Below are 25607 nucleotides of genomic sequence, written 5' to 3'. Positions count from 1 at the left end.
TTCCAAGACGATTTTAGCTCTTAGTCACCACATTTCACATTCAGTTCATCATAACTCTCAAGTCCTTTCTTTCCAAACGGCTGTAAACTCATCCTGTAATTGTGACACACATTCTTTGTTCCTAGATGTATGACCTTGCGTTTGCTTGTATTAAAATACATTTTTCAAATGGGCCCACTTTGCAGAGTGATCTGGATCACTCTTTACCATTATTTACCATTACCCCACTTTTGTGTCATCTGCAAAACTTTTGCAGCAATAGTATTATATTTTCTTCCAGATAATTTATAAAGATATTGAATAACATTGGACCAAGTACAGATCCCTGCAGGATCCCATGGCTCCATCTTCTGTTCAATTCTTGACCATTTCAAATAGAATTTGTGCTAGATGGTTATTCTTAGCTTTTTGCAAACAAGTTTTTGAAATTGTCAGCACTGTGATAAATATTAATTTTTCATTTCAAAAGTCAACTGAAATAAATACAGTGGTTTACACATAGGTTTCTATGCATTATCAGGGTGTATTGTAATGATAATACGCAATATTGAACAACATTACCTGGAAGGAAACATAAGAACAAGAATAACGTGATTGCTAATGTAATTTCTGTAATTAAAGAATCGTGGGAATTTGAACTAGCAACACTACTTACAATGAAAGGAGATTTTCAGAAGTACGTGAGAGATTTAGGAGCCCAAGTCCCATTAAGAGTCTTAAATTTCTTAGGCATTTCTGAAAATCTTTCCCAAGGGGTGGCCAATCTGAGCCAGAATTTACCAATGTACATTGCCAAAGAGCCACAGTAATAGGTCAGCAGCCCCCATCAGCTCCCCTGCCCCGCTCCCAGTGCCTCCCACCCACTGGCAGCCCCGAGGATCAACGCCTTCCCCTCTTTCCCCGAGCACCTCCTGATCAGCTGTTCCGTGGCATGCAGGAGGTTGGGGGGTAGGGAGGCAGGAGCAAGGGCACAGCAGGCTCAGGGGAGGGGACAGGAAGGGGTGGATTGGGGGAAGGGCCTGTGGCAGAGCCAGGGGTTTAGCAGCGAGCACCCCCCGCCCCGGCATATTGGAAAGTTGGCGCCTATAGCTCCAACCCCAGAGTCAGTGTCTATACAAGGAGCTGCATATTAACTTCTGAAGAGCTGAATGTGGTTCCGGAACCACAAGTTGGCTACCCCTGCCAAGGGGTATAAATATCACTTTACCATTTCCCATTTTAATGCCAGATTCTGACAGCCTTGCTCATGTTGAGTAGAAACTGAAATGAATCAATAATATTATGCAATTGTGAATAAGGGTTATAAAATCTGGCTCTTAATAGTTAGGATACTTATGTAATTACTTTCAATGGAATTTTTTTGTAATATTTTCAACAGATAACACTTAACAGCTTCTTTGCTAAGTCACACCTAACACAGGAAAACTAAAATAGATGGCGATGAGTGTGCCTGGGTAATGAATATCTATTTCAGTGTTACACTGCATTGTCAATGCAAATCCAAACAGAGGCAATATATTTGCAAGTGTAATCATGATAAACTGAAAAGCACTCTGTTTTGTTTTGATTTTTTAAAAGTAACTTTCAGAAGAATAGGTTTTTTAGAAGTATGGGTTTGATAAACTATATATAATACCAAGGAGAACACAAGTAATAAGAGATATGTTAAGGATAAGTAATCGTGCATGCAAAAATTCTCTACTATTTCTTGAAAAGATGGAGTTGTATCACATGTGCAAAATTTTAAAGGCCTATAATAAAGCTGCATATTCACTTAGTGCAAAATCACTTCCCAATGTGTTTAATGTTGCTTTAATAGCTCTTATGTATAGAGAGCTATTTCCATTTATTGGTATGAACAATTGCTTCTTATTGCACACTTAAAATGTATCCCTTAAAGATGTCTTTTTGTTGTTTTTTGAAGAGTCAAATCCTGAAAAAAAACACAGAAATTCAGAATTTGGCTTTGTCTAACTCATGGTATTGTACCCAAGTATTGCACTTTGTATGGTTTTAAGACTAAGAGCTATTCTGAAGTTTACCTGAAAAAGAACTAGATTCACTGGAGCACTGGGGCACAAAGGATGATGTAAAAATGGTTTAACAGCCTTAATTCTGAATTTATTTGCCTGTGTGAGTTCATACCCTTCACTTTTTGAGTGTTTAATATATGTATTATCACAAACTTATCCTAAAATGTTCTATATTCAGGCTACCGAGAAATAAACGTAGAAGTGGTCCAGAGTAGGTTTAAGCAAATGGACCAGGTTGGAGTATTAAGAGAAAGTAAAGCTGAGGATCTGTTAAATAATTTAGCTCCCAAAGCAAAATAATTTCAGCAAGGATTAGAGTTTAGAGGATCAAAAAAAGATCACTATTCATTATCATAATAAAGAATTTTAAAAATTGTTAAAATGCCATAAGAAATTAAAACAAAAGTCAGTCATAAGAGGTACTAGAAATTCCAGGAAAACAACACAAGAATTTGCCTCTACTTGATGGACTAAAATTATTGAAGCCATCCTGGAAGGGTCAATGAATCAAACTAAACAGATTTCACACTTCCAGAAGCATGCTGTGATAGATTAGAACAATAATCTCCCTAAACATAGAATCACTAGGAGGTGCACACTGATGCTATAAAACCTCAAATGCCATAAAAATATGGATTGAAACTAGACTCAGGGACTCCTAAGAAAGCTACTCAGTGGTACAAAAGATTCTTAGCTCTTAGCAGTTTTCTTCTGCAATCTGAACACACGTTCCATTAAAAATAATATAATATTTTCAACTCAAAGCCAGAATTATTATCTAGCTCCTGTAAAAATGAATTCAGTCCAGTGGAAAGATAAAACATCAAACAACAGATTCAGATTCTTTACTGGGCTTTTCTGATGTGCCTGAGACTGAAGTGCTTTCATTTTCCAGCATTTTCTTAGTTGTTTCTTCATCAACAGCTTTTTCTCTCTCTTTTGGCTTCTTCTTTTCGTGAACCCATGGGATGAAAGATAATATAATTCCTCCAATAATGGGGGGAACTCCAGCCAGGTAAAATGCTACATCATAGGTACCTAGGTAGTCACGCAGTATACCTGGGGAAATAGAGAATTATCACTAATATGTAATGTAGCAGCTGTGGTTTTATTCAAAGCATGCTTATTCATAGATTCAGAGAGTTTAAGGCTAGAAGGAACTATTTATGATCATCTAGTCTGGCCTCCAGCATAACACAGGTTGTATACAATTTCACCTAATGATTTATTTATCTAGTCCAATAATGGGTGGCTGAACTAGGGCATATCTTTTAGAACAAGATCCAGTCTTGATTTAAAGACTCCAAGTGATGAAGAATTTACCCTTGAAAATCTGTTCTAATGAATGAAAATCTTACCCTCACTGTTAAAAACCTTATTTCCATTTTGAACTTGTGATTGAAACTTCTAGCTACTGAATCTTGTTATGTCTTTGATAAATTAAATAGGATATCGTCTCCCTCTGCAGGTAATAATAGTCTTTGATCAAGCTGGCTCTCAAACATTACATTACATATGCTAAAGAGATTGCATTCCTTCATAGTTTCTCTTTGTAAAATGTGCTTTCCAGATGACAAATCATGCTTGTGGCTCTTTTGTGAATCCTCTCCAACTATTCAACATCCTATTAAAGGGTTGACACCAGACCTGGATACATTATTTCAGCAGTGGTATAACCAATGCCACATAAATTTGGGCATGGCTACACTTGCAGATGTAGAGCGCTGGGAGTTAAACCAACCTTCGGAGATCACAGCAGAGAAAACGCTGCCGTGTTTTTACACTGTCAGCTGCAAGCACACTGGCGTGGCCACATTAGCAGCTCTTGCAATGCCACAAAGAGCAGTGCATTGTGGTAGCTATCCCAGTGTGCAAGTGGCTGCACTGTGCTTTTCAAATCGGGGTGGGGGGTGGAGTGTGACAGGGAGTGTGTTTTGGGGGGCTGAGAGTGTGTCAGCATGTTGTCTTGTAAGTTCAGACAGCAGCAGACCCCCCTGCCCCTCACACACACTCACAACAGCAGCATTCCATTGTAATGGCTTGCTTTGTCCCGGAGCAGATAAGCATACCAGCTGTCAGAAACGGAGCTTTGAAAGGGTAGCCGATTTCAAAACAATGAGAAGAGTGGCCACTTGACTTCAAGGGATTATGGGACATTTTCAGAGGCCAATCACAGCGCAGTAATGCAACACCTCATTCACACTGACGCCTGGGCATTTCAGCCAGGGCGCAGCAAGCTTTATGCTTCTGTGGAGGTGGATTACTAGGAGTGCTCCAACGGCAGAGTCCAGGCACTCTACGTGCCTTGCCAGTGTGGGCACACCGGGATTTAGGGCGCCTGGGGCTGCTTTAATGCGCTCTAACTTGCAAGTGTAGCCAAGCCAAAGAGTTAATATCCCCTTCCTACTGCCGCTCAGTATTTCCATGCTATTACATCCAAAGATCAGGTTAGCAGAGCACCACATTTGGAGCTCACAATCAGCTGGTTATCAGCAATGGCCCTGTGATCCTTGTCATGGTCAATGCTTTCTAAGGTGTACTCCTTCAATTATGTAAATATTGCCTAAATTTTTTGTTCCTAGGTGTATTGCTTGCATTTGGCTATATTAATATGCATTTGGTTGCACGCAATTTACCAAGCAATCTAGATCAGTCTGTACCACTGCCTTTATCATTATTTGGCAGCTCACCAATCTGTATCATCTGCAAACTATCAACAGTGATTTTATATTTTCTTCCAGATATAAAAATTGTAAACAACCTTTGGCTGAGAACCAATTGCTGTGGGAGCCCACTAGAAATTCTCCAAATTCTGGCTTAAGCGACTTGTCCAACATCCTATCGGATATCTGTGACAAAGCACAGGACAAGATTCTAGGTCTCCTGCAGCTCAGTGCGTTAAGTCACAGGATAACCTTTTTCTTCTGGGCTATCTGTTTGCTCTTAGGCTAAACCTGGGAACTTAGACATGCAAACCATGTGCCCTCTGAGCGACAAACCCTTTCCCAAAGATTGAGTGTCATGTTCATGTTGTGTATCATGGGAAAAACACTGAAGTTTGTTGTCCTGCTTTACTCACTTAATGGGCTATAATTTAGAAATAGAAAGATTAAAATAAGTTGACTTCTCTCTAGGGAGAAAACCTTCACCCTAAAAGTCATAATCTTTATCTTTCACAAAGAAACAAATAAATGATGAACTTGTAAAAGAGAATATTAAAAAGTATAATGAACGTTTTGTTTATTAGTACATTTTACTGCACAAAAGCTAACAATTTAATCTTGAAAAATATGTCCAAGTGTAAAATCATATTTGGCTTCTTTTGGCCTTAGAATGAGGTATCTTGCGTTACAATTGATGTCATTTCTGTCATAAATGTAAACTAAAATTATTAACCCACGCAAAGATTTAAAAAACATATGTAGTAATACAATGACGTTAGCGGGCCACATAAGGCCTGGTCTACACTGGGCGGGGGATGGGGGGGGAATAGACGAGCTAAGTCGGTCTAAGTTATGCAACTTCAGCTACGAAAATAGCATAGCTGAAGTCGACATACTTAGAGCTACTTACCACGGTGTCTTCACTGTGGTAGGTCGACTGCTGATGCTCCCCTGTCGACTCCGCCTGTGCTTCTCACTCTGGTGGAGTACCGGAGTCGACAGGAAAGCGCTCAGCAGTCAATTTATCGCGTCTTCACTAAACGCGATAAATCGACCCCCGCTGGATCAATCGCTCTGGAGGTAAGTATAGACATGCCAAAAGTATCAATGATAGTTGATTAAAGTAATTTGAGTAAGTTTTTAATTTAGTCTAGTTTAAATTTTTGTTTAATTATTATCCTACTATACTTCTCAATTAAATTACATCCTACTAGTCTCCCCTTTTTAATTATTATTAAATATTTATATTATGGTAGCATACAAAGGCCCCAATCAGACTGAGTGCAAGCAAAATGCATGAATGCTAAAGACGGTATAAAAAGGAGCAATAACATTTTATTTTTCTGGGGAACTTGTGTTCCTTTCAGACCTATCCAGCCTAAACAACATTACCCTTATTATACCACACACAAACTTTAAAACCCTATCTGCAAGGATGTGCATTATGCCAACCATTCTACTATCCAGGAACTGGACTCTTTGGGTATGTCTACACTGCAGTAAAACACCCACAGCCGGCCCATGTCAGTTGACATGGGCCTGTTTTGAGTATTTTATTGCAGTGTAGATATACCCTTTGGAGCCAATTCTTTTGTTTTTAAGAAGCAATTAAGTGAACTGCAGCCTCTCTCCTCACATATGCATGTGGAAATTTCGGAACCCAGTGAAAATTGCTTATAGTTTCTAAAAGTATGTCTACACTGCACCCTGCTTTCAGCAGTGTGTAGAGTACATACATAACATGCCCCTCTAGCACACGTATAAGCAGCAGTGTAGATTGTGAGGCACAGCTTAGGTGGGTACAATAAGGCCACACCTGAACCCTTTGAGTATGTATCCAATTCACTCAAGCAGTGCCTCCTCCTGTCTATAATGCTATTTTTAGCAGGGTAGTGACCCACTGTTTCCCCATTGCTGGAGCCTATTGCTGGAGCCTTTCCTTGTCACAATGAAAGACTCCAGCAGAGGGGAAAGATTCTGGCAGTTCCCCACTGCAAAACCTTTCCCCACTGCTTCCCCCCGCCAAAGCCTTTCACTGACACATCTAGCTACACATCGCAATGTGGATGGAGCCTGTCTTTCACTGCCGCAGGTAGTTATACATATCCTACATGCTGCTGCCAATGGCGTGCAGTGAAGACGCAGTCAAAGTTGGTTGCACATACGATCAGAGGACTACAGGTTACGGCCTGTACACTCAGAAATGGGGAAAATACAGATCATTAAACCCAACCTGAAAGCCTGTGTTTCCTTTTGGGAGGGCAAACTGTTATACTTGTGTGTTTGAAGATACCAAGGACAAATAAGAATTCAAGGACAAAAGTAAACTAGGAAAACTAAAGGTAAATCAATAATCCAGGGAAAGAAGATACCCTACCAAACAAAATGGCACACAACTAACCTTCAGCATTTGTCTCATCTTAAAAGCTTGTGTCTCATCTTGAATTCAGAATATGAATATTTGAAAAATGAAATTTAATGTAAATAGATCTATGTTAGATAAACAGACTACAGACTGTCCCAACATTTACCTGCAATGGGTGGACCAACTATCATAGGTACTGACATGAGTCCTAACAGGAATCCTATGGCCTGGGAGACATCCTGTGCACCGACTAGCTCAAAGGCAATAGGAGCCATGATACAAATGAAGCAGCCATCGAATAGACCCATGAAGAGGCAGACAGCAATGAGACTTCCCAAGGCATGGCACAGTGGAATCATCATGGACATCAGGCCAATTAAGAAGAATGAGATGACCTAGACAATGTCAAAAAAATAAAAAAAACACATCAAATCAATGAGAGTTCTAAAATAGGGAGTAAATGCAGGCTTCATAACAACTGTGAGGAATTAAATTGGCTGCCAATATTAATTGTATTAAAAAAACCCCAAAAAGCAAAAAGAACCACAAAAAAGTGCCTTGTTTCCCGCCAAAGTTTCTACTACTTACTCCAGAGTAATGATGGATGACTCAGTTTCCATGTACATCAACATTTTTAAAAAAATTGCAGCTGCTGGGAACTATCCAGCTCCTCCTCCCCATCCTGGCAGTGTCTCCTATTTGCAAGCTGGGCTCTGCCAGGTCCAGCAGCCCTCGTAGCAGCTAGCAGCTCTGCAACCCATTTGTGTGGAGGGAAAAGGAAATTCTGCATAGAACATTAATTTCTGTGCAAATTCTGCATTGCGCAGTAGTGCAGAATTCCACCAGGAGTATAAACCGCTTTCAGGCATTGTAACAGCGTTTTTCATGGGGGAGGATTTCCCAAGCCCGTTATGTACCATTAAGAGGAAGTTACTCCCTTGTGCAGTAACGATGGTTCTTTGAGATGTGTGTCCCTATGGGTGCTCCACTGTAGGTGTATGTGTGCCCCTGTACCCCTGATCAGAGATTTTTGGTAGCAGTGTCCCGTTGAGCCCGCGCATGTGCCCTCCCTCCCTTGTGGTCTGCCTTGAGGCTATTTAGCACTCCACGGGCGAACCCCCCCCACACACACTTCCTTCTCTATCACAGAGCCCTATAGAGAACTCCGAAGTAGAGGAGAGGCGGTTGAGTTGTGGAGCACCCATAGGAACACACATCTTGAAGAACCATCATTACTGTACAAGCTGAGTAACTTCCTCTTCTTCTTTGAGTAGTGTCCCTATGGGTGCTCCACTGTAGGTGACTCCCGAGCAGTACCCACCACTGGAGGCTGGGACTTCGGAGTGGAGTCTTTTACTACAGAGAGTACTGTGAAGTCGAAGATGGTGTGAGCGTCCAAATCTTCAGTGATCGCATAATGTTCTGCGAAAGTATGGGCAGAGGCCCAAGTCGTTGCTCTATCGATTGCTGAGATAGGGGTATCCCTACGGAATGTGATTGAGGTACAAACTGACCTTGAAGAGTGCATATGGACTCTGGACGGAAGGAAGCTGCGCCCTTGATAAGTGATTAATATAACCAGAGACCCATTTGGATGGTCTTTGAGCTGATATCACAGAGCTTTTGGATCTTTCTGTGGAGAAAAGGAAACGTTTAGGGGATTTCCTGAATTCCTTAGTCCTGTCCAAGTAGAATGCTAATGTCCTTCTAATATCTAGCACATGCACAATTGTCTCCCAGTTGTCACAATGTGGTTTTGGGAAAAAAAAGGGAGACGGATCTGTTGATTCACATGGAAAGTGCAGAGAAAGTAGGGAGAAACTTGGGATATGGCCTTGGAGTTACTTTGTCTTTTTAAAAAAAAAGTCAGTGAACGACGGATGTGCCATCAGGGCCGCTATTTCTCCTACGTGCCTAGCTGAGGTGATGGCAATTAGTAATGCTGTCTTCATGGACAGATGTAAGAGAGAACAAGTTGCCCTGGACTCGGAGGGCAGTCTAGTCAAAGCCCTGAGAACTAGGTTAAAGTCCCAGACTGGAGTGGGTGGTGTCAGATGTGGGAAGAGATTCCCAATGCCCTTAAAGAATCTACGCATTAGTGGGTGAGCAACCACCAAGTGGGAAGCCAATTTCGCCGCGAGATGAACCTTAAGGAAGCTGAGTGAGAGTTTAAAATGTAGTGCAAAATCAGAGAGAGGAAAGATGAGGTTGGGTCTGTGTGTTTGACATGACACAAACTTGGAGTCATTTCCATTTTGTAGATAAGTATGTCGAGTGGTCAACTTTTGGTTGTGTTGCAACACATCTTTCAGCTTGTCAGAGCATTCTGCCTCTAAGCCTTGGAACTAAGAAGGAGCCAAGCCTGGAGGTGGAGGACCCATGAGTTGGGGTGAAGGGTCAGCCCATTGTTTTGAGAGAGTGGGTGAGGGATGGGCTGAAGAGAAACAGGAGGGCATACTGTCATCTGTGTCAGGTAAGGGAGCCAGACTAGTCATGGTCAAGAGGGGCAATCAGAATAACTCTCGCTTTGTCTCTGAATTTTCAACAGAATCTTGGATAGAGTAGGAAACTGGGAAGAGAAATACAAGTGGGCCCTGTCCCATGGGAAGATGAGGGCAACTGCCAGTGAATGTTTCCAGAGGCGGGCCCTGGAGCAGTAACAAGGACCTTTCTTGTTCCGTTAAGTAATGAAGAGATCCATAGTCAGGGTTCTCCAAAGGGCGGATACATCTTGAAGCACCTCTGAATTCAGTACACACTCATTGTGCTGAAAAAATTGCAACTGAGAAGGTCGGCTGTGACATTCTGTATCCCTGGTAGATAGACAGCTGAGATGAGCACATTGTGATGGGTGCATCAATTCCAAAGTTTGAGTGCTGTCTTGTAGAGGGAGGGAGATCGGGCAGCTCCTTGGTGGTTTATACAAAACATACAGGTCACATTAAGTCCGTCATGACCTTTGTGTGTTGTTTTTGATGAAAGGTAGAAAGTGTGCACAGGCACTCCTGACAGCCCTTAGCCCCAAAACAGTGATATGGAAGGTCATTTCTGTGGAAGGCCATTTGTCTTGAACCTTGTGGTTGTGTAGGTGATCTCCCCAGTGTATTAGGGAGACGTGTCCCAGCGTGGTGAATGTGGGTAGCAAGAGGAATGCTCTTGCTTATACTGCATCAAGGTTGATACTAAGGTTAGTATGCCGCTACAATGAAGAGAGCCTTGGAGAACACCCTGTGTGGAGCAGTCTGTACTGAAAATCATCCGCCCCAAAGGTAAGCAGTAGGAAATCTCCTGTATGATGGTGGTATTGAGATACGGAAGCAGAAACCCTGTAGGTGTTGGGCTAGAAATAAATCTCCTTGCTTTAGAGCTGGTCCTAACTGCTGTAAAGTAGGGCAAGGTGACTTCTGAGAGGCGTATAGATGGCAGCTGATGCTGTAAGGTATCACTGTTCAGACCCTCAACTAGCTCATCAAAAGTGCTTATAAGAGGCAGTTTGAGAGGTCACAAACTGGGGTGCAGACTGTTCCCACTTTTGAGCCCTGGGCCTCTTACGCTGTGGCTCATAACAGCACTGAGATGGTGGGTATTGAGAAGATTGTGATCTGTGGTGTGGTTGAGAGGTATATCTTCTCTTCTGTCCCACAGTGTAGATTCCTAAGGAGTGTAACGTGGTCCGAGAATCCTTCAGTATGTGGAGAGAAAATCTGTCTTCTCCGCAAACAGTTTGGCCCTTCAAACTGGAAGTCTGTAGCTCTTTGGGCAATCTAGAGAGGTGTAGCCCAAAAAACAAAAACAACACAACCCGCTTCAGTACCACTGTCATGGAGACTGGGCGGGCAGCTGTAACAGCTACATCCAGTGCTGTCTCTAGGCCCAATCTGGCTATTAACTGACCATCTCTAAGAATGGCCTGAATCTGTTCTTTTTGTGTTTCTGTTGGATCATATTAAAGAAGTTCTGTATTAAAATCACAAATTAGTTTGATTCCCCATAGTTTAAATTCCAGGGTATTACTAATTAAGAGGTCTCTTGGTTTTTGGTACTGTTTCTCTCCCTCTAAGTGTGCAACTTGCAAGCTGCTAATTGTGTTAGTACATTCTAAGACAGAGTCTGCTCTCAAAGCAATTCTTTGTAACAATAACTACTCACACAGAGAGAGACTCAAAGCCATACTCTGTAACAACAGAAACAGCACCCAGAGACTCCCCGCCCTTTTGTTGTATTCATCTCGCTTTGTTAACAATTGTGATTAAAATAGAGATAGAGGATGTATGTGGATGGATGCTTGGTGTGGATAATAATTGAATGATCAGGGAGATGCCAGCCTAAGAATCCAGTGTCCATCGGCTGAAGAAGGCGTCAAGTGGAAATAACCAGAGGACCCCCAGAGGGCAGACTGGAATCCACCCAACAGCCTCAAGGATGGGAGAACCAAAGAACAAGATAACATCTGGCAGCACGGAGCCGTCAGGAATGTGCTATCTGCTGATTGATTCAGCAACAGCATGATGAAGCAGTTCCCATAGACTAGCATAGGAAGAAATGCCTATAAAAATGGACTCTAGAAAGTGAGAACTTTGGGGTCTGATTCTGCAAACCAACTTCCAGGAGCATCAGATGTGCATCTGACGAGGCCCTGCTCCCTCCTCATGTCCAGGCCACCTGGCCAGTGGCCTGGCATGAGCAACTCTAAGGCTGGTAACTATGATGATAACCTTGCAGAACCTGTGTGTGTGTGTGTATGTGTATGTGTGTGTGTGAATAAATATGAGATTGAATGGAATGTTATAACTATAACTAACTGCTTACTATGATTCTTTCTGTATTCACAATAAATGTGGTATTTTGCCTTTTCCCCTTTAATAAGATCCTGCTGGTTTTTATTTTATTGGTATAACATTTCCAGTAATGTTCCAGAAATACACTGGGTTGCCCATAATTAATAAAATTGTATTTGGCCATGTCAGTTTGATAATTTATGACTCTAAACAGTAATGTTGTCGACGAATATGCCATCTGGCCAAGCCTGATCATATGGAGTTGACTTGGCATCATGTTGCTTGCTTCGTGCATTAACCACATCCAGTATGATGGAGTTGGGTTGCACATGTTGAAAACAAAGTCTGCCTCTTTGGGTAGGGGTTTTTTTTGTTGTTTTTTTGTTTGTTTACACTCTGTTGCTGGATGGTGCGATGGAGGCTGATGTCTGCCAGATTACTTTGGTAAGATCTAGAATCGCCTCATTAATTGGGAGGACAATTCTAGATGAGAAGGTGGTGTGCAGAATTTCCACCAACTTGTGATGTGTATCTGCCACCTCCTGAGGAATCTGCAGCTTGTCTGCCAGCCTCTTGGTAAGATCCAGAAAGTTCTTAAAATCTTCACCTAGTGATGAGGGGTGGGCAGCACAGCCTCATCTGGGAGAGATGAGAAGTGTGCTGGAGGGGGAGCTCTCTCTTCAGGTTTTTTTTTCCTGTTCTGAAAAAGCTTCCTCTTGCACTGACTCAGGTGTTCTGGACAGCCAGGCTGTAGCAAACCACCTGGTGGACTCTCCCTGAGAGACACCGGGGATGGTCACGACATGTGTGTGTACATCACCCAAGAATTATAATATGACCTTTTTGGGGCAAGGGAGGAAGGCAGGCATGGGTGGTGGGCTTACCTCAGGGGGCCCGTACCGAGATTGTAGGTTGGCTTGATGGAATTGGGGAGGGCCCTTGTAGTTTGACGGTGGGCCACGATGAGGGCCAGGGAAATGATCTCCTCCTGGCCAGTGTCAGATTCTTCATTGGGTAAGGGTGGTGCTGACTGGGGTATTGGCAGTATACAGCCCGGTGCCAAGAGCAATTCTCGGTGCCAGGATGTGCTCGATACCGGGGTCCTGGTACGAAGTACTGGGGATTGCGGTTCTTCCCCAATCATCAGGTCTCCAGGGTACCAGAGCTCATGCAGTACCATGGGTTCATTTGGTACCACAGAGGAATGTCTAAGGTACGTTGTCAGTACCGATAGTTGGGCAGAGCACTCCCTAAATGAGAGTTTTGTTGTGCCCAGTACAGAAAGTTTGTTGGTGCCATTATTTTAGAGATGTTTCAGAGTAGCAGCCATGTTAGTCTGCATCCGCAAAAAGAAAAGGAGTACTTGTGGCATGGTAATTGTCTGTCCTTGGGTACTGAGGCCACAGGTCTCCAGAGTACCACAGCACGTGTGTTACCATGGGCTCATGTGGTACCACAGAGGAATGTCTGTAGTATGTTGTCAGTATTAATGGTTGGGAAGGTGCAGAACACTTCCTAGATGGGAGTTTTGTTACACCTGGTACCAAAGGGTTTCTCTGTGCCGCTCTTTTACAGATGGTACGGTAATTGTCCCCTCACCTTAGGTGGCGGTACCATTGCCTGACAGCCTGATTGCGAAGCCCCTCAGTGTGGTGGGGACGGTGTGCATGGTGTGGCAGCAGCGCTCACAGGAGGGTAGAGCTGACAGCAGGAGATCCCTTCTTGGGTGCCTGCTTCAGAGCTGCCAGGGTGCCACAGCAGAACTCACAGCAGGGGCCCCCCCATTGGTGCTGTCATCATCCCACTGAGGTGGCCGCTCTGGGGAGCTCCACTGGCTGTCCAGCTACTCGGAATGCATGTGTTGGGATCGGTGTGGAGATGGCTGCACTGGAGAACCCCTCTGGCCAGCCAATTGCTCAGAGGAGCTCTTTTTTGAGCCTTTCCAGGGGGAGTCTGCTGGTGGCTTCCCCCCCACCCCTTCTCTTCTTCTCCACTCAACCCCTTTTGAAGTGAAGGCTCCAGGGATGGTCCGGGGTCAGCACCCAACTGAGTCCCCTGCAGACTGAAGTGTTTTCTCCATAGGGAGGAATTTTTACTTCAGCTCCCAGCTCCTGTGAGGCTGCCATTTTAGCTGTGGCAGGTAAAGCACTTCTGTGAGGGTCTCCCAGGCACAGTAAGTGTCTGGCCATTACAGGAACTGACTCCTGGCAAGAGAGGCACCGCTTGGAGCAGAGAGAGCCAGGCATGCCTCTGGGCAGGGGTTTGTCATCCTCTAGCAGGGAGGAATGCAGAAGAACATCGTCTTTACTTTTCTTTTTTTTTTTTTTAAACTGAATATAAAAAATGATGAGTCTACAGATGCCTGGGGGCAAGGGGAAAGGGGAATGCCCCCAGACAGGGCAGGAAATTGAAGTTCTTTTCCTTTCTCTCTCTCTTTTTTAACCCAAAGGAATAAAATAAAAGAATTTTGCTAATTTTGTTTGTTTACAATTGCTGTGCTAATGACAACAGATAAGGAAGAGACAACTGCTCATTCCATCTAAGGCCAAAGGCAGTAGAGAAGGAAGTGTGTGGGGGGGTTTCTTCCAGTGCAGTGCTAAATAGCCTGGAGGCAGACCACAAGGGAGGGCACATGCCTGGGCTCAACGGGACACTGTTACCAAAAATCTCTGCAGGCACAGGGACACACACCTGCAGTGGAACACCTATAGAGACACTACTCAAAGAAGAACCACAGAAGACTTTTTAGGCAGTGTTTACACTAGGGAGATTTACAAAAGAATTCCCACTAGTTCTAATACGACTTCTGCAGAACTCTTGGGAGCCAAAGTATAGACAAGACATTGCCAGCCAGATTAATTTTTGCCACCGCTTCAATTAGACTTGTTTTTCAGCAGGTTTAACTAAAACAGTGGCAGAAATAGGTCTGGCTATCAGAGACTTGCCTATATTACAGTTTCCACAAATTCTAGTACTAGATCACCTCTCTAGGAGATAGAATCATGGCTGAGTGTAAGCAGAGGACTGCTGATGTAGTCCAATATTTTTCTTCTAAGAGCAGTACAATTTTGCTCCTATAAAAGCAAAATCTCTGTGGTGACATAAAAACATTGTCAATAATTGTCCCTTCCTCCAGTTGTGTTCCAAAGCAACTTCCATTGGGCGAGGAAAAACCAGTGAACACTTTAGACAAAGTGGTGGTGACCATTTTAGACAAAGTTCAGATTAACCAATCATTCAAGTATAGACAAAGATGAATCAACCTTATCCGTGACATTTAATAGTTAAATAGTAAAAGGCTGAGAAAGACAGAATATGATAAGAATCCCTTGATCACAATCACTGTTAATTGGAAAAGTCATAACGTGGAAATACATTTTACATAGAACCAAGGGCAAATAACTAGCCCATGGAGGAAAGATAGATTCAGAAAACTTTATATCTCTTCTTTTTGTCTCCCACTATCCAGAATAGACCTCAAGTTCTAGGTGTCTTCTGCCTCCCTCCCCCCCAAAAAAAATAAAAAACAAAACCATAAACACACACACACTGATTGATCTTACAGTTAGGGTTGTACTCAAGTGCATTTTGCCTGCTGTGGTTAAAGCAGAAGTGAAAATAAAACGCTAACTCTGATAGGCTAAAAGACTCAGGTGGCATTGTCGTGGAACCAAACAACTTGTTTAGGAAGCAAGTGTCTACAAAACAAAGCAACTTCCCAAAGAAGGATAAAGAAAATGTAGCAGATAGCTAAAAAATTGCAAAGGAGAATCCTTGTAAATCATTTCACTACAAGATGGTAGAATCTTAGTGGGAAGTAGATATCTAGTTGCATTAGTCAGCCATTTAATTCATAACTAGAGTTGCTGAAGATGTTAGATACTGGCACATTGCAATACTGTTGTAAAATACTGCCCGTCTTTCTGTAGCCAAAGAAATCTCACTTACCATGATTATCCACATCTACTCTCTCAATTAAGAGATATAAATGTGAAGGATGAAGGAACACTGAATTTACTGTTGGACTGTTTCAAAAACTACCATACCACTTTGGAGAGATGGTGAATACTCACTTCCCCTCTTAAAAGTGCTGCTTTGAGGCAGAAGAGACAGATGCAGGAGACAGGCTTAATAAGACAGAGAGAGCACACATGTCTCCTCTCTTTAAATTAGTTCAAAGAGAAGAGCCTTAGTCATTTAATTAGTAAAATCTATGTCCTGGAAGAGAAAGTCAGAGTTTTTACCCTAGCCATCTAAGGAAATTGATGCTTCAAAATAAATGATGCTGCCACAGAACTTAATGAGTATTATTGCAAGTTTGACAACTATCAGACGAAGAGATAAGATTGTGGTGGCTTTTAAACTACGTGCAACTTCTCTTTTCTGCCTATTTGCAATTGGTCATAGCAATAATAAAATCTCCTAAGTGTTACAGTAGGTTATAAATCAGTCCAAAAGTATATTCGGTGTTCCTTCATCCTCCCCATTTGAATCTCTTAAATGTGAGTAAGCATACATAGCCATGGTAACAAAGATTTGTCCATCTAGCAGAACTGTCCATTGAATGCAGTACAATTAAAATCCATTAGATGTCTCTCTTGTTATTCTGAATTACTTTCTCTTCCCATTCTTTTTTGAAGTGGTTAATACTACCTAAAAACCTTTCAGAACTAGAGCTATGCAAAATATTTGCATTAAACCTCAAACCTACTCATATTTTCCAAAGCTTTCACAAAACTATGTTCATGAATATGAAACAAAATTGTTTGCACAGCTGGGAAACTTGTGAGCCTCCACTCTCCCCCCAAATTTAGGTGTCTTTGTAGGCTTGGGGGGCAGTAATATGCTTCCTTGTCCTTTCTGCATGGGCCAAGTAGCTCCTTTTGCCACTTCCCTGGGGTTTTTGGGGATGACAAACAGCCACTTCCTCCATCGGGGTCTTTAAGATACATATCTAACATTCACAAGGTCTTATTAGCATGGGAACAGAACATTAAGGAATAGGGAAAACATAACTTGCTGCCAAATGACACTAGTTGACTCGGGTCAAGAAAAGCCCTAAAATCTTTAGTGCAGTATCACCAGGAAACCCTTCTTTAGCATCCATACCCTAGGTATTATAGGGTATGTTTTCTAGCATGTAGTTGTTAGGGAACCCCAAAACAGTTCTCTAGCTACTATTCTACATAGATTACAGCATGTCTCTGAACTTCAGCTCAACAGAACCAGCTGGAAACAGAAGAGTTTTCTCGCTATTGAAAGCAAGGGTCCTTAGCACATCCTGTTCCCTCAGAAACCTTCATCAAAGGGCTCACAAAGGCATCTGTTCCCATAACTACTGCTCCCTGAGCACACTACTGGGAAGGAAGAAGTCATCTAAAACCTCCAAACAGCATGGGATCTGTGGCCACCTGCCTCTAGGAGGAAAGAGTGAGGTAGATCACCAGCTCCTCCTCCTTGAAAAACAAAGGTAAAAAGGAGTTCTAAGATTTAAAGAGTCACGCACTTAGTCCTGGAGGACCCTGGTATTGGTAACTGCATATACATTCTGCCTAAAGGTTTGAATTTTAAAAACTTAAAGGAATTCTGTTCACTTCCAGTTCCTGCAGACCAAATTTTAGGGTTTAGTTCATAAACTCCCTTGCAAACCGAACTCCCAAGGGTGTGAATGGTTTAATCTATATAAAAGGATACAAGGAATATCATTCCGAAGCCTGGAATGTTATTCTGAAGCCTAAAATGTCAGTATAGAGGGCTGGGTAGGGAAGGCTGTGCCTCCCCAAACAGCCTGGACCCTGCCCCCTATCTGCCCCCTCCCACTTCCTGCCCCCTAACTGCCTCCCTCAGACCCCCCCAACCCATCCAACCCCCCCCCCGCCCCTTGTCCCCTGACCACCCCCTCCCAGGACCTCCACCCCTAACCATCCCACGGGACCCCACTCCCTATCCAACCCCCCTGCTCCCTGTCCCCTGACTACCCTGCCCCCATCCACTCCCATGCCTCTCCAACCCCCCCGTTCCCCATCCCCTGACCACCCCCGCCAGAACCTCCGCCCCATCCAACCGCTCCCTGTCCCCTGACTACCCCCTGCCCCTTATTCAACCCCCCCCGCTCCCCATCCCCTTACCATGCCACTCAGAGCGGCAGGAGCTCACAGCCCTGCTGCCTGGCTGGAGCCAGTCACACTGCCGGTGTGGCAGCATGGCTGCGGGGGAAGGCAGGGGAGGAGCTGGGGGCTCAAGGGCTGGGCAGGACAGTCCCGTAGGCAGGATGTGGCCCATGGGCCGTAGTTTGTACACCTCTGATCTAGACAAATGCATTTTCCTGTAAGTATAGTGCCTTCTTCTAGTTGGCAGGGCAGACAAGCTGCCTGCTTTGAAATGCTCTCTAACTCAGAGGAAAAGTAATGCACATAGAAGGATGATGATATACCAAAAACAGTGACATTTGCCTCAAATAAGTAAAATTTCATGCAATTACACAAATTATTTTGAGGGGCACACAACTTCATATGTTGCCACTAGAACTGTACTCAAAAAATGCTGGTGAAACTAGTGGACAATTCTGGGTTCAGGAAGGCAAAAATCACAGTCATTTTGCTTCCCATTTTTCCCAATGAAATTGAAAGTCAGTTTTGGAATGCACAAAAGTCTTGCTATGTCACAGAAAAAGAAGCGTTTTTTCTCTGAAATTTCTCATGAGAATTACAGTTCTCAATAGGGCAAGTCTGCAATTTTCCTGCAGCAAAAATTTCCAACATTTGTTAGTAGCAGCAAACATGTGCACCTCATTTGTGCATTGCACACATACTGCCAAAAATATTAACTAGCAGAATAAGAAAAGATACACAAAGCTGACTGTTAGCCTACTGAATCATCATGCAGAAGCTGTACCTGTAAATAAACTTTTTTTGCACCAGGAATATAATCTGCAACTCTGCCAAAGATCAATCGTCCGACTCCTGAAGTGATGCCAAGACACAGCAGAAGCACCTCTTCTTGTACATTTTCGCCAAGCCTCTCTTTTACATGTTTCATCTGTTTAAAAAAATAAAAATAAAAAAAGGGGATGGGCAGAGAAAATGATGTGGAAATAGAATAATAAGAATAAAAAATCTTTGAAAAACAATTTATAACCCACCCGCCCCACCACCCGCTTTCAACAATGTTTTAATTCTCAAAAAGTTCACCAATTCTGTTTTGGAGGGGTTAAAAAAAAATAATTTTTTTAACTGTTTGATCAATGCCACATGAGATACTGACAATAGAAACTATTTAAAAGGGTGTTGGTCAATTCTATTCTATTCGCAGTTATTCAATTACAAGGCTTGCTTGACCCAACAAAGCAAAAGGTGGACTTGGGAATCCAGGACCTATACTCCCAAAGAACTCACTTCCCTGGTCAGTATTGCTCACACTGTCAGGTCTGAAGGTAAAACACAGTTGGTGAGTATCACCACAATAATTTTTTCTCTAAGACAGGAGATGTCCTTGCCAATTGGCTGAGAGCAGAGTGGAGATTATAGACATAAGAGACCCCTGCTGTATTAGCAGTATTGCTAATTCCAACCCTTTCAAAAGTCATGAGTCAATGTGACACTGGCAGACCAGGTGCCAGCTTGTACCAGAGCCCCAGGCCAATTCACTTGTGTATTAGTATATAGATCAAAGTGATTGTTAAAGGTATAAGAGTATCTGGTGTTTAAACTTCATGAAAACTGGTGGGATGTTACTTGCATTGTTTTCACTTATCCGTATCCCATTATAACACAGTAGCAAACATTTACATTGTATACAGCCCTGTAACTAAATAACCCATCAAATGAGAAAGAAGCCTTGTAGAATACAAATGAAGAACTTTAACAGAAAAATGCTAATTTTGAAGCAAGTGGTCCTCATGTGTGATGACTGGAGGTCAAAGATTCAAAATTCATTCCTCACGCCACCATCAAAAGAAAAGTCCACATAGGTAGTGACACTGTCAGCTTGTTCTCAGTGAGAAGCTACAATTATGGATTCAAGGAAAGATCCTGCATCTCTGTACTGACTGGACCCTTATAGGGAAGTGTACCTGATACAAAGTGGAGATCCCCAGAGACAATCTGCATACCTTGAAAAGACTTTGGAGAAACTGGCAGTTTATTACATAATTTCCACCATTTGGAATTACAAACTGTGACTCACCTGTGCATATGTTTTACCTGCTTTAACCTCTCAATAACTCTCATTTCCTTTTCTTAGCTAATAAACCTTTACTTAGGCCTGGTCTACACTGGGGGGGAGGGGAATCGATCTAAGATGCACAACTTCAGCTACAAGAATAGCGTAGCTGAAGTCAACGTACCTTAGATCGACTTAGAATCACTTACTTCGCATCCTCATGGCACAGGATCGACAGCCGCCACTCCCCCGTCGACTCTGCTTCCGCCTCTTGCAGTGGTGGAGTTCCGGAGTCAACAGCAGAGAGATCGGGGATTGATTTATCGTGTCTACACTAGACACGATAAATCGATCCCTGATAAATCGATCACTACCCACCGATCCAGCGGGTAGTGTAGACGTGGCCTTAGCTGACTATAGAACTGGCTACCAGTTGTCTTTGGCGTAAGATCTAGAGCAGGGGTTCTCAAACTTCATTGCACCGTGACCCCTTCTGACAACAAAAATTACTGCATGACCCCAGGATGGAGGACTGAAGCCTGAGCCTGCCCAAGCCCCACTGCCCTTGGGGGTGGAGCCAAAGCCAAAGCCCCACCACCCCAGGTGTGGGGGGGAAACCCTGAGCCCCACCACCCTGGGCAGGAGGGGACAAAGCCAAAGCCAGGCAGGGGGCCTGTAACTTGAGTCCCGCTGCCCAGGGCTGAAGCCCTTTGGCTTTGGCCCCAGGTGGTGGGGCTCGAGCTTCGGTCCTGGACAGTGGGGTTCTGGTTTTGGCTTAGGCTCCAGTACCCAGCAAATCTAAGCCCACCCTGGGAACCCCATTAATATGGGGTCACGACCCACAGTTTGTGAACCGCTGATCTAGCGTACCAATTGATCTGGTGTAAGTGACTGATTTCTTGGGACTGAAAGCAACCTAAATGTGATGTCATTTTTGGTGTAAGTAACCATTTTATCACAAAGTTCAGTTTGTCTGGGTGGCAAGGTGGACTGGACTGTCTAAAGGGACTGTCTGTGGCTCCATGGTAAGATTATTACAGTGATCCAGGAGTTCACATTTGTCACTGGCTTGGTGAAATCTAATTATAAAACACACCACCAGTTTGGGACGTTTGCCCTGAGGTAGACAGCGTGACAATCAGAACTTTAAAAAAAATCAAGAGATTGGCTTAAAAATAAGTTTGGGGTTCTTTTTATTTACCTTCTGGTATCTGAAACTTCACAGTATACTCTGGTCACAGTTTCAAGATTTATTTCTCAATCATGAGGCTAGAAACTTACTTAAAGGTGAGATTTTCACATAATGACTTGCCTCAAGGAGCTGGGGCTTTAAGAAAAAATGCCATGTATCATGAGTTTTTCAAAAATATCACAAGAGTTGGCAACACTGATTAGTCAGAGTGGAGTACCCTGCAGCAAGTGGGGTGAGAGGATCCAGAAAGACCACTCATCTACTGTGCAGGAGACACAAGAGGCACTCTCTGTCCCCAGACTTCTGCAGCAACAGTAAAATCCTACTGGATTGAAGATAATTTCTGAATGGGAAGAGTGGAACAAAATGGAGAATAGTATAGAGAAGATGGAATGAACATGGATTAAGGACGGACACACACGAGGAAAAGCATGGATAGAAAAAAAGTTGTGGTCTCAATACAGGCCTAGGAATCAGCAACTGTGAACATGGTTCTGACACCAACTTGTTACTTGGATAATAATCTGACATTGGAAAATACCTCAGTTTTCCCATCTGTAAAATGAGAATAATACCTACTTCTCAAGGATGTTAGGAAAATTAATTTGCCACTCTGAACAGCAAATTGAAAAACAGACCATATAAATTCTAAAAATTAGTGTTAGAGAAAATATACAGAAGGGGAGAGACGAAAACCAGAATGAAAGAATATAAATATACACACAAAGTAGAGTGAACATTTAAATAAAAAATAAGTTGATGAGTCTGTGATGGAATACACCCATGTTCACACCCTATACACCATTGTAATAATCGTTATACAAAGTATATATCATTTGAAAACTCATAATTGGCTGGTCAGTATTGTCCTGATAAAACGTGTGTGACAACACTATGTGAAGTTATAAGATTCCCCTATATGATGTTATTAACACATGCTCCAAACCCTACAGCCCTGCCCAAGCAGAAGTCGGTAAACAGGTCTGTCTTAAACAAAGGAATGCGTGCTTGCTTTAATTTGCATTTAAGCAGTAAACAGAGTCATCAAGCAGGAAGGAAAAACAAAAGAAGTTCAAACAGGTTAAAGAAAAACAGTAAGGGAATATCTTCCACATAGACTCTGTCTCCTGGTTCTCAGCTGGAAATGTTTTTCAAGAAGGGGACTGAAACTATAAAAAGGATGGACAAACACACCAAGTTACCCCTCTCTTTCTCCTTACCCACCTCATTCTCCTCACCCGAGAAGACAAAAATAAACAGCCATTGGACTCTGAGGGAGAGGTCTTTACCTGAAAGTTTGGTCAGTAATCTGCTGGAGCATGTGGTGAGAAACTTTGCTTGAATCTAATATAGTTTGTTAAGTTAGGCACTAGTAAGCATTTTATCTTTATTTTTCTTGTAACCATTTCTGACTTTTTATGCCTTATTATTTGTACTCAAAATCTCTCTCTTTGTAGTTAAACTTTTTTTTACCTTTTTATCTAATCCAGCGTGTTTAAACTGAAGTGTCTTGATAACTATTTAAGATAACAAACTGGCATATTACTCTCTTAAAGGAATAATGGACTTAATATATTTGTAGTGTTCAGGAGAGGGCTGAACAGTACAGGACATACATTCCTGGTAGAAGATCTGGGACTGCGGTGTTGTTGGGGTCATCCTGCAGTATAACCAAGGTTGGCGAGAGCCAGGATGTAGCTGGCAGGCTGCAGTTACACACAGAAATTCAGGGTGTGGCTTGCATGCTGGAAGGCTGTTTGTGAGTGTCCCAGATGGGACCTACTATAGCAAGACATTGTAAGGCACTCAAAGTTGCAGGGCAGGGATGCAATGCCCCTCTCACTAGTCTGGATTGTGCCCCAGTATGTCAGAGTCAGAAAAAGTTCTTGAAGAGAAATGAGTGATCAGAAGAATAATCTGGAGAGAAAACTAAGAATTTTAGAAATTATTAAATTATTAGAAAAATTAGACTAAAACAAAAGTTGAAACAGAAAGCAAAATTTACACCAAGATATACACAAAAAGGAATGGAACAATGAGTTAAGGGATGGAAATGGGGAAAAAAGGATCATAAGGGGACATGTAATGCATTTAAAAAAATATTTTACAAAGTTTGCTGCCAACATGTTACAACATAAAACACATGAAAATTAAACATTTACAGTCCATGTCATGGGACAAGACTGTAGGAGATGACAGAGTACTGGGGAAACCTGATTTTGGCAGAAGACAGCCACAATCAGAAGACACAATGGGGTATCACCATCCAGTTGGTGTATATCTAGTGGGGATCTACTGAAACAATGGTCAGTTCTTGGCACAATGTTATTCAATATTTTTTATCAAATGATAGGAAAGAAATTAAAATCCATGCTGGCAAAGTTTGCATAGGATATAAAAATTGGAGGAGCGGTAAATGATAAGGAAAAGTCAGTTCTACAGAGTAATCTGGATCGCATGGTAAACTAGGCTTGCTCGGACAACGTATTTTAATACAGCTAAATGCAAGGTCTACTATTTAGGAACAAAGAACGCAGGTTATGTTTACAAGATGGCACCCTAATTTGGAAAGCAGTCACTCAGAAAAGGACTTAGGGGTCCTGGTGGATAGCCAACTGAACTTGAGCTCCTAACACGATGCAGTGGCTAAGAGAGCAAATATGAACCTTGGCTGTATAAGCAAGATAACATTAAGTAGAAGTAGGGAGGTGTTAATACCACTGTATATAGCATTAAGAGACCTTTATTGAAATACACTGTTAAATTGTTGTGTCCACACTTCAAAAAGGATGTTGACATATTAAAAAGGGTTCAGAAAAAGAGCTACAAGAATCATAGAAATGTGGGGCTTGAAGGGACCCTAAGAGGTCATCTAATCCATCCGCACCCACCCCATCCACACACACTGAGGCAGGAACAAGTGTACCTAGACCATCCCTGATAGATGTTTGTCTACACTCTTCTTAAAAACCTAAATGACTTGAGATCAGAGAAATGGAGGTTACTTACCTGTAACTGGAGGTTCTTCAATGTCTGTGATCTCAATCTGAACTCCACACATCTTTCCTTGGGCGACACATGTGCATCATGTGCCTGAGATCAGAAATCTTGCAAGCAGCATCCACTGGTCCATGCCTGTGCCCTGGAGCTCCTCGTGTTCAGCACAAAGGATATGAAGTGAAGTGTGGATTGGTCTCTCTGGTTGCTTCTCTACTGCAAATCCAATCATGATCTGAAGCAGAGGGGAAGGAGGGCAGGTAGTGGAATACAGACAGGGACCACACATCTCAAAGAGCATCCAGTGACAGGTAAGTAATTTCCATTTCTTCTTTGAGTGCTGGTCCCTAGGTGTATTCCACACTTAGCTGACTGGTAAGCAGTAGACAAATAGCAGGGAGGAGTGAGGATGCAGATGGTATAGATGTCAGTAGTACTGCCATTCCAAAGGCTGCATCTGCAGAATAGGCTTGGACTAAAGTGTAATGCTTTGTGAAGGTGTGGATAGAACTCCAGGCTGTCGCCTTACAGATATCCAGCATAGGCACTTCTCATGGAGATACTACTGAGCTAAACTGTGCTGTAGTGAAATGGGCCCTCAGCACATCTTGGGGAGAGAGATGTGCCAACCAACAGCAAAGGAATATACAGCCAGAAATCTGCTTAGAGAGTCTCTCAGCAAATATTGCTTGTCCCTGAGTTTGTACTACTAAGGCACCAAATAATCTAGGCATTTTTCTAATTGCTTTTGTTTGTCACAGATAGAATGCCAAAGCTCATCTGACATCAAGAGAATGAAACCTCCTCTCCTCACAAGAGGCATGAGGTTTTGGAAACAAAACTGGTAACTGAATTGATTGCTTCATATGAGACTCTGAAATTACCTCAGGGATAAGTTTAAGGTAGAACTGAAGGGATACATTCTTTTTATGAAAAGTAGTGTATGGTGGATCATTTATAGGTGCCAGCAACTCACACACCCTCCTGACTGATGTGATCGCAATGCAGAAGGCGGGACACTGAACTTATGGTCAGTATTTCAATGGGTGGCTTGGTTAAGTATTGAGATTACGAAATTGAGGCCCCACTACATTGCCTTCACCATTGTGGGAAGATCCTAGTGAAGCCCTTAAGGAATTTAGTTATCAGGTGTGTAAAAACAGAATAAATAGCCCTCTACCCGAGCGTGAAAGGTACTAATTGCTGCTAGATGGACCCACAGCAAGCTAACAGAAAGGCCTGATGTCTTGAGAATGAGGAGGTAGTTTAGAATAACAGGAATACCTGCTGTCTCTGGGTATAACTGGTTTTGTTGTGTCCAGGTGGAGAAATGCCTCCATTTAGCTAGGTAGCATTTTCTGGTGGAGTCTTTTCTGCTGTGGTTGAGAATAGTTTGAATGGCCCTCGAACATGAATGCT

At 42.7% G+C, this 25607-nt stretch overlaps 1 protein-coding gene across 1 annotated transcript in view; it reads right to left on the bottom strand.

The window, feature by feature from the left end:
- Window positions 1-2401: 2401 nt before the first annotated feature.
- SLC16A10 (solute carrier family 16 member 10) overlaps window positions 2402-25607 on the bottom strand; it is a 166227-nt gene continuing 143021 nt past the window's right edge. The window contains exons 4-6 of the mRNA XM_084623478.1: window positions 18734-18877; window positions 7228-7456; window positions 2402-3092 (exon numbers count right to left, since the gene is read on the bottom strand). Coding sequence (XP_084479604.1) covers window positions 2857-3092; window positions 7228-7456; window positions 18734-18877 — 609 coding nt within the window. The 3' untranslated portion in view covers window positions 2402-2856. The remainder of the gene's footprint in view (window positions 3093-7227; window positions 7457-18733; window positions 18878-25607) is intronic.

The sequence above is a fragment of the Lepidochelys olivacea genome, assembly GCF_965140295.1.
Source record: "Lepidochelys olivacea isolate rLepOli2 genome assembly, chromosome: 3".
NCBI classification, from domain to species: domain Eukaryota; kingdom Metazoa; phylum Chordata; order Testudines; family Cheloniidae; genus Lepidochelys; species Lepidochelys olivacea.
This window is presented reverse-complemented; position numbering and strand designations above follow the sequence as displayed.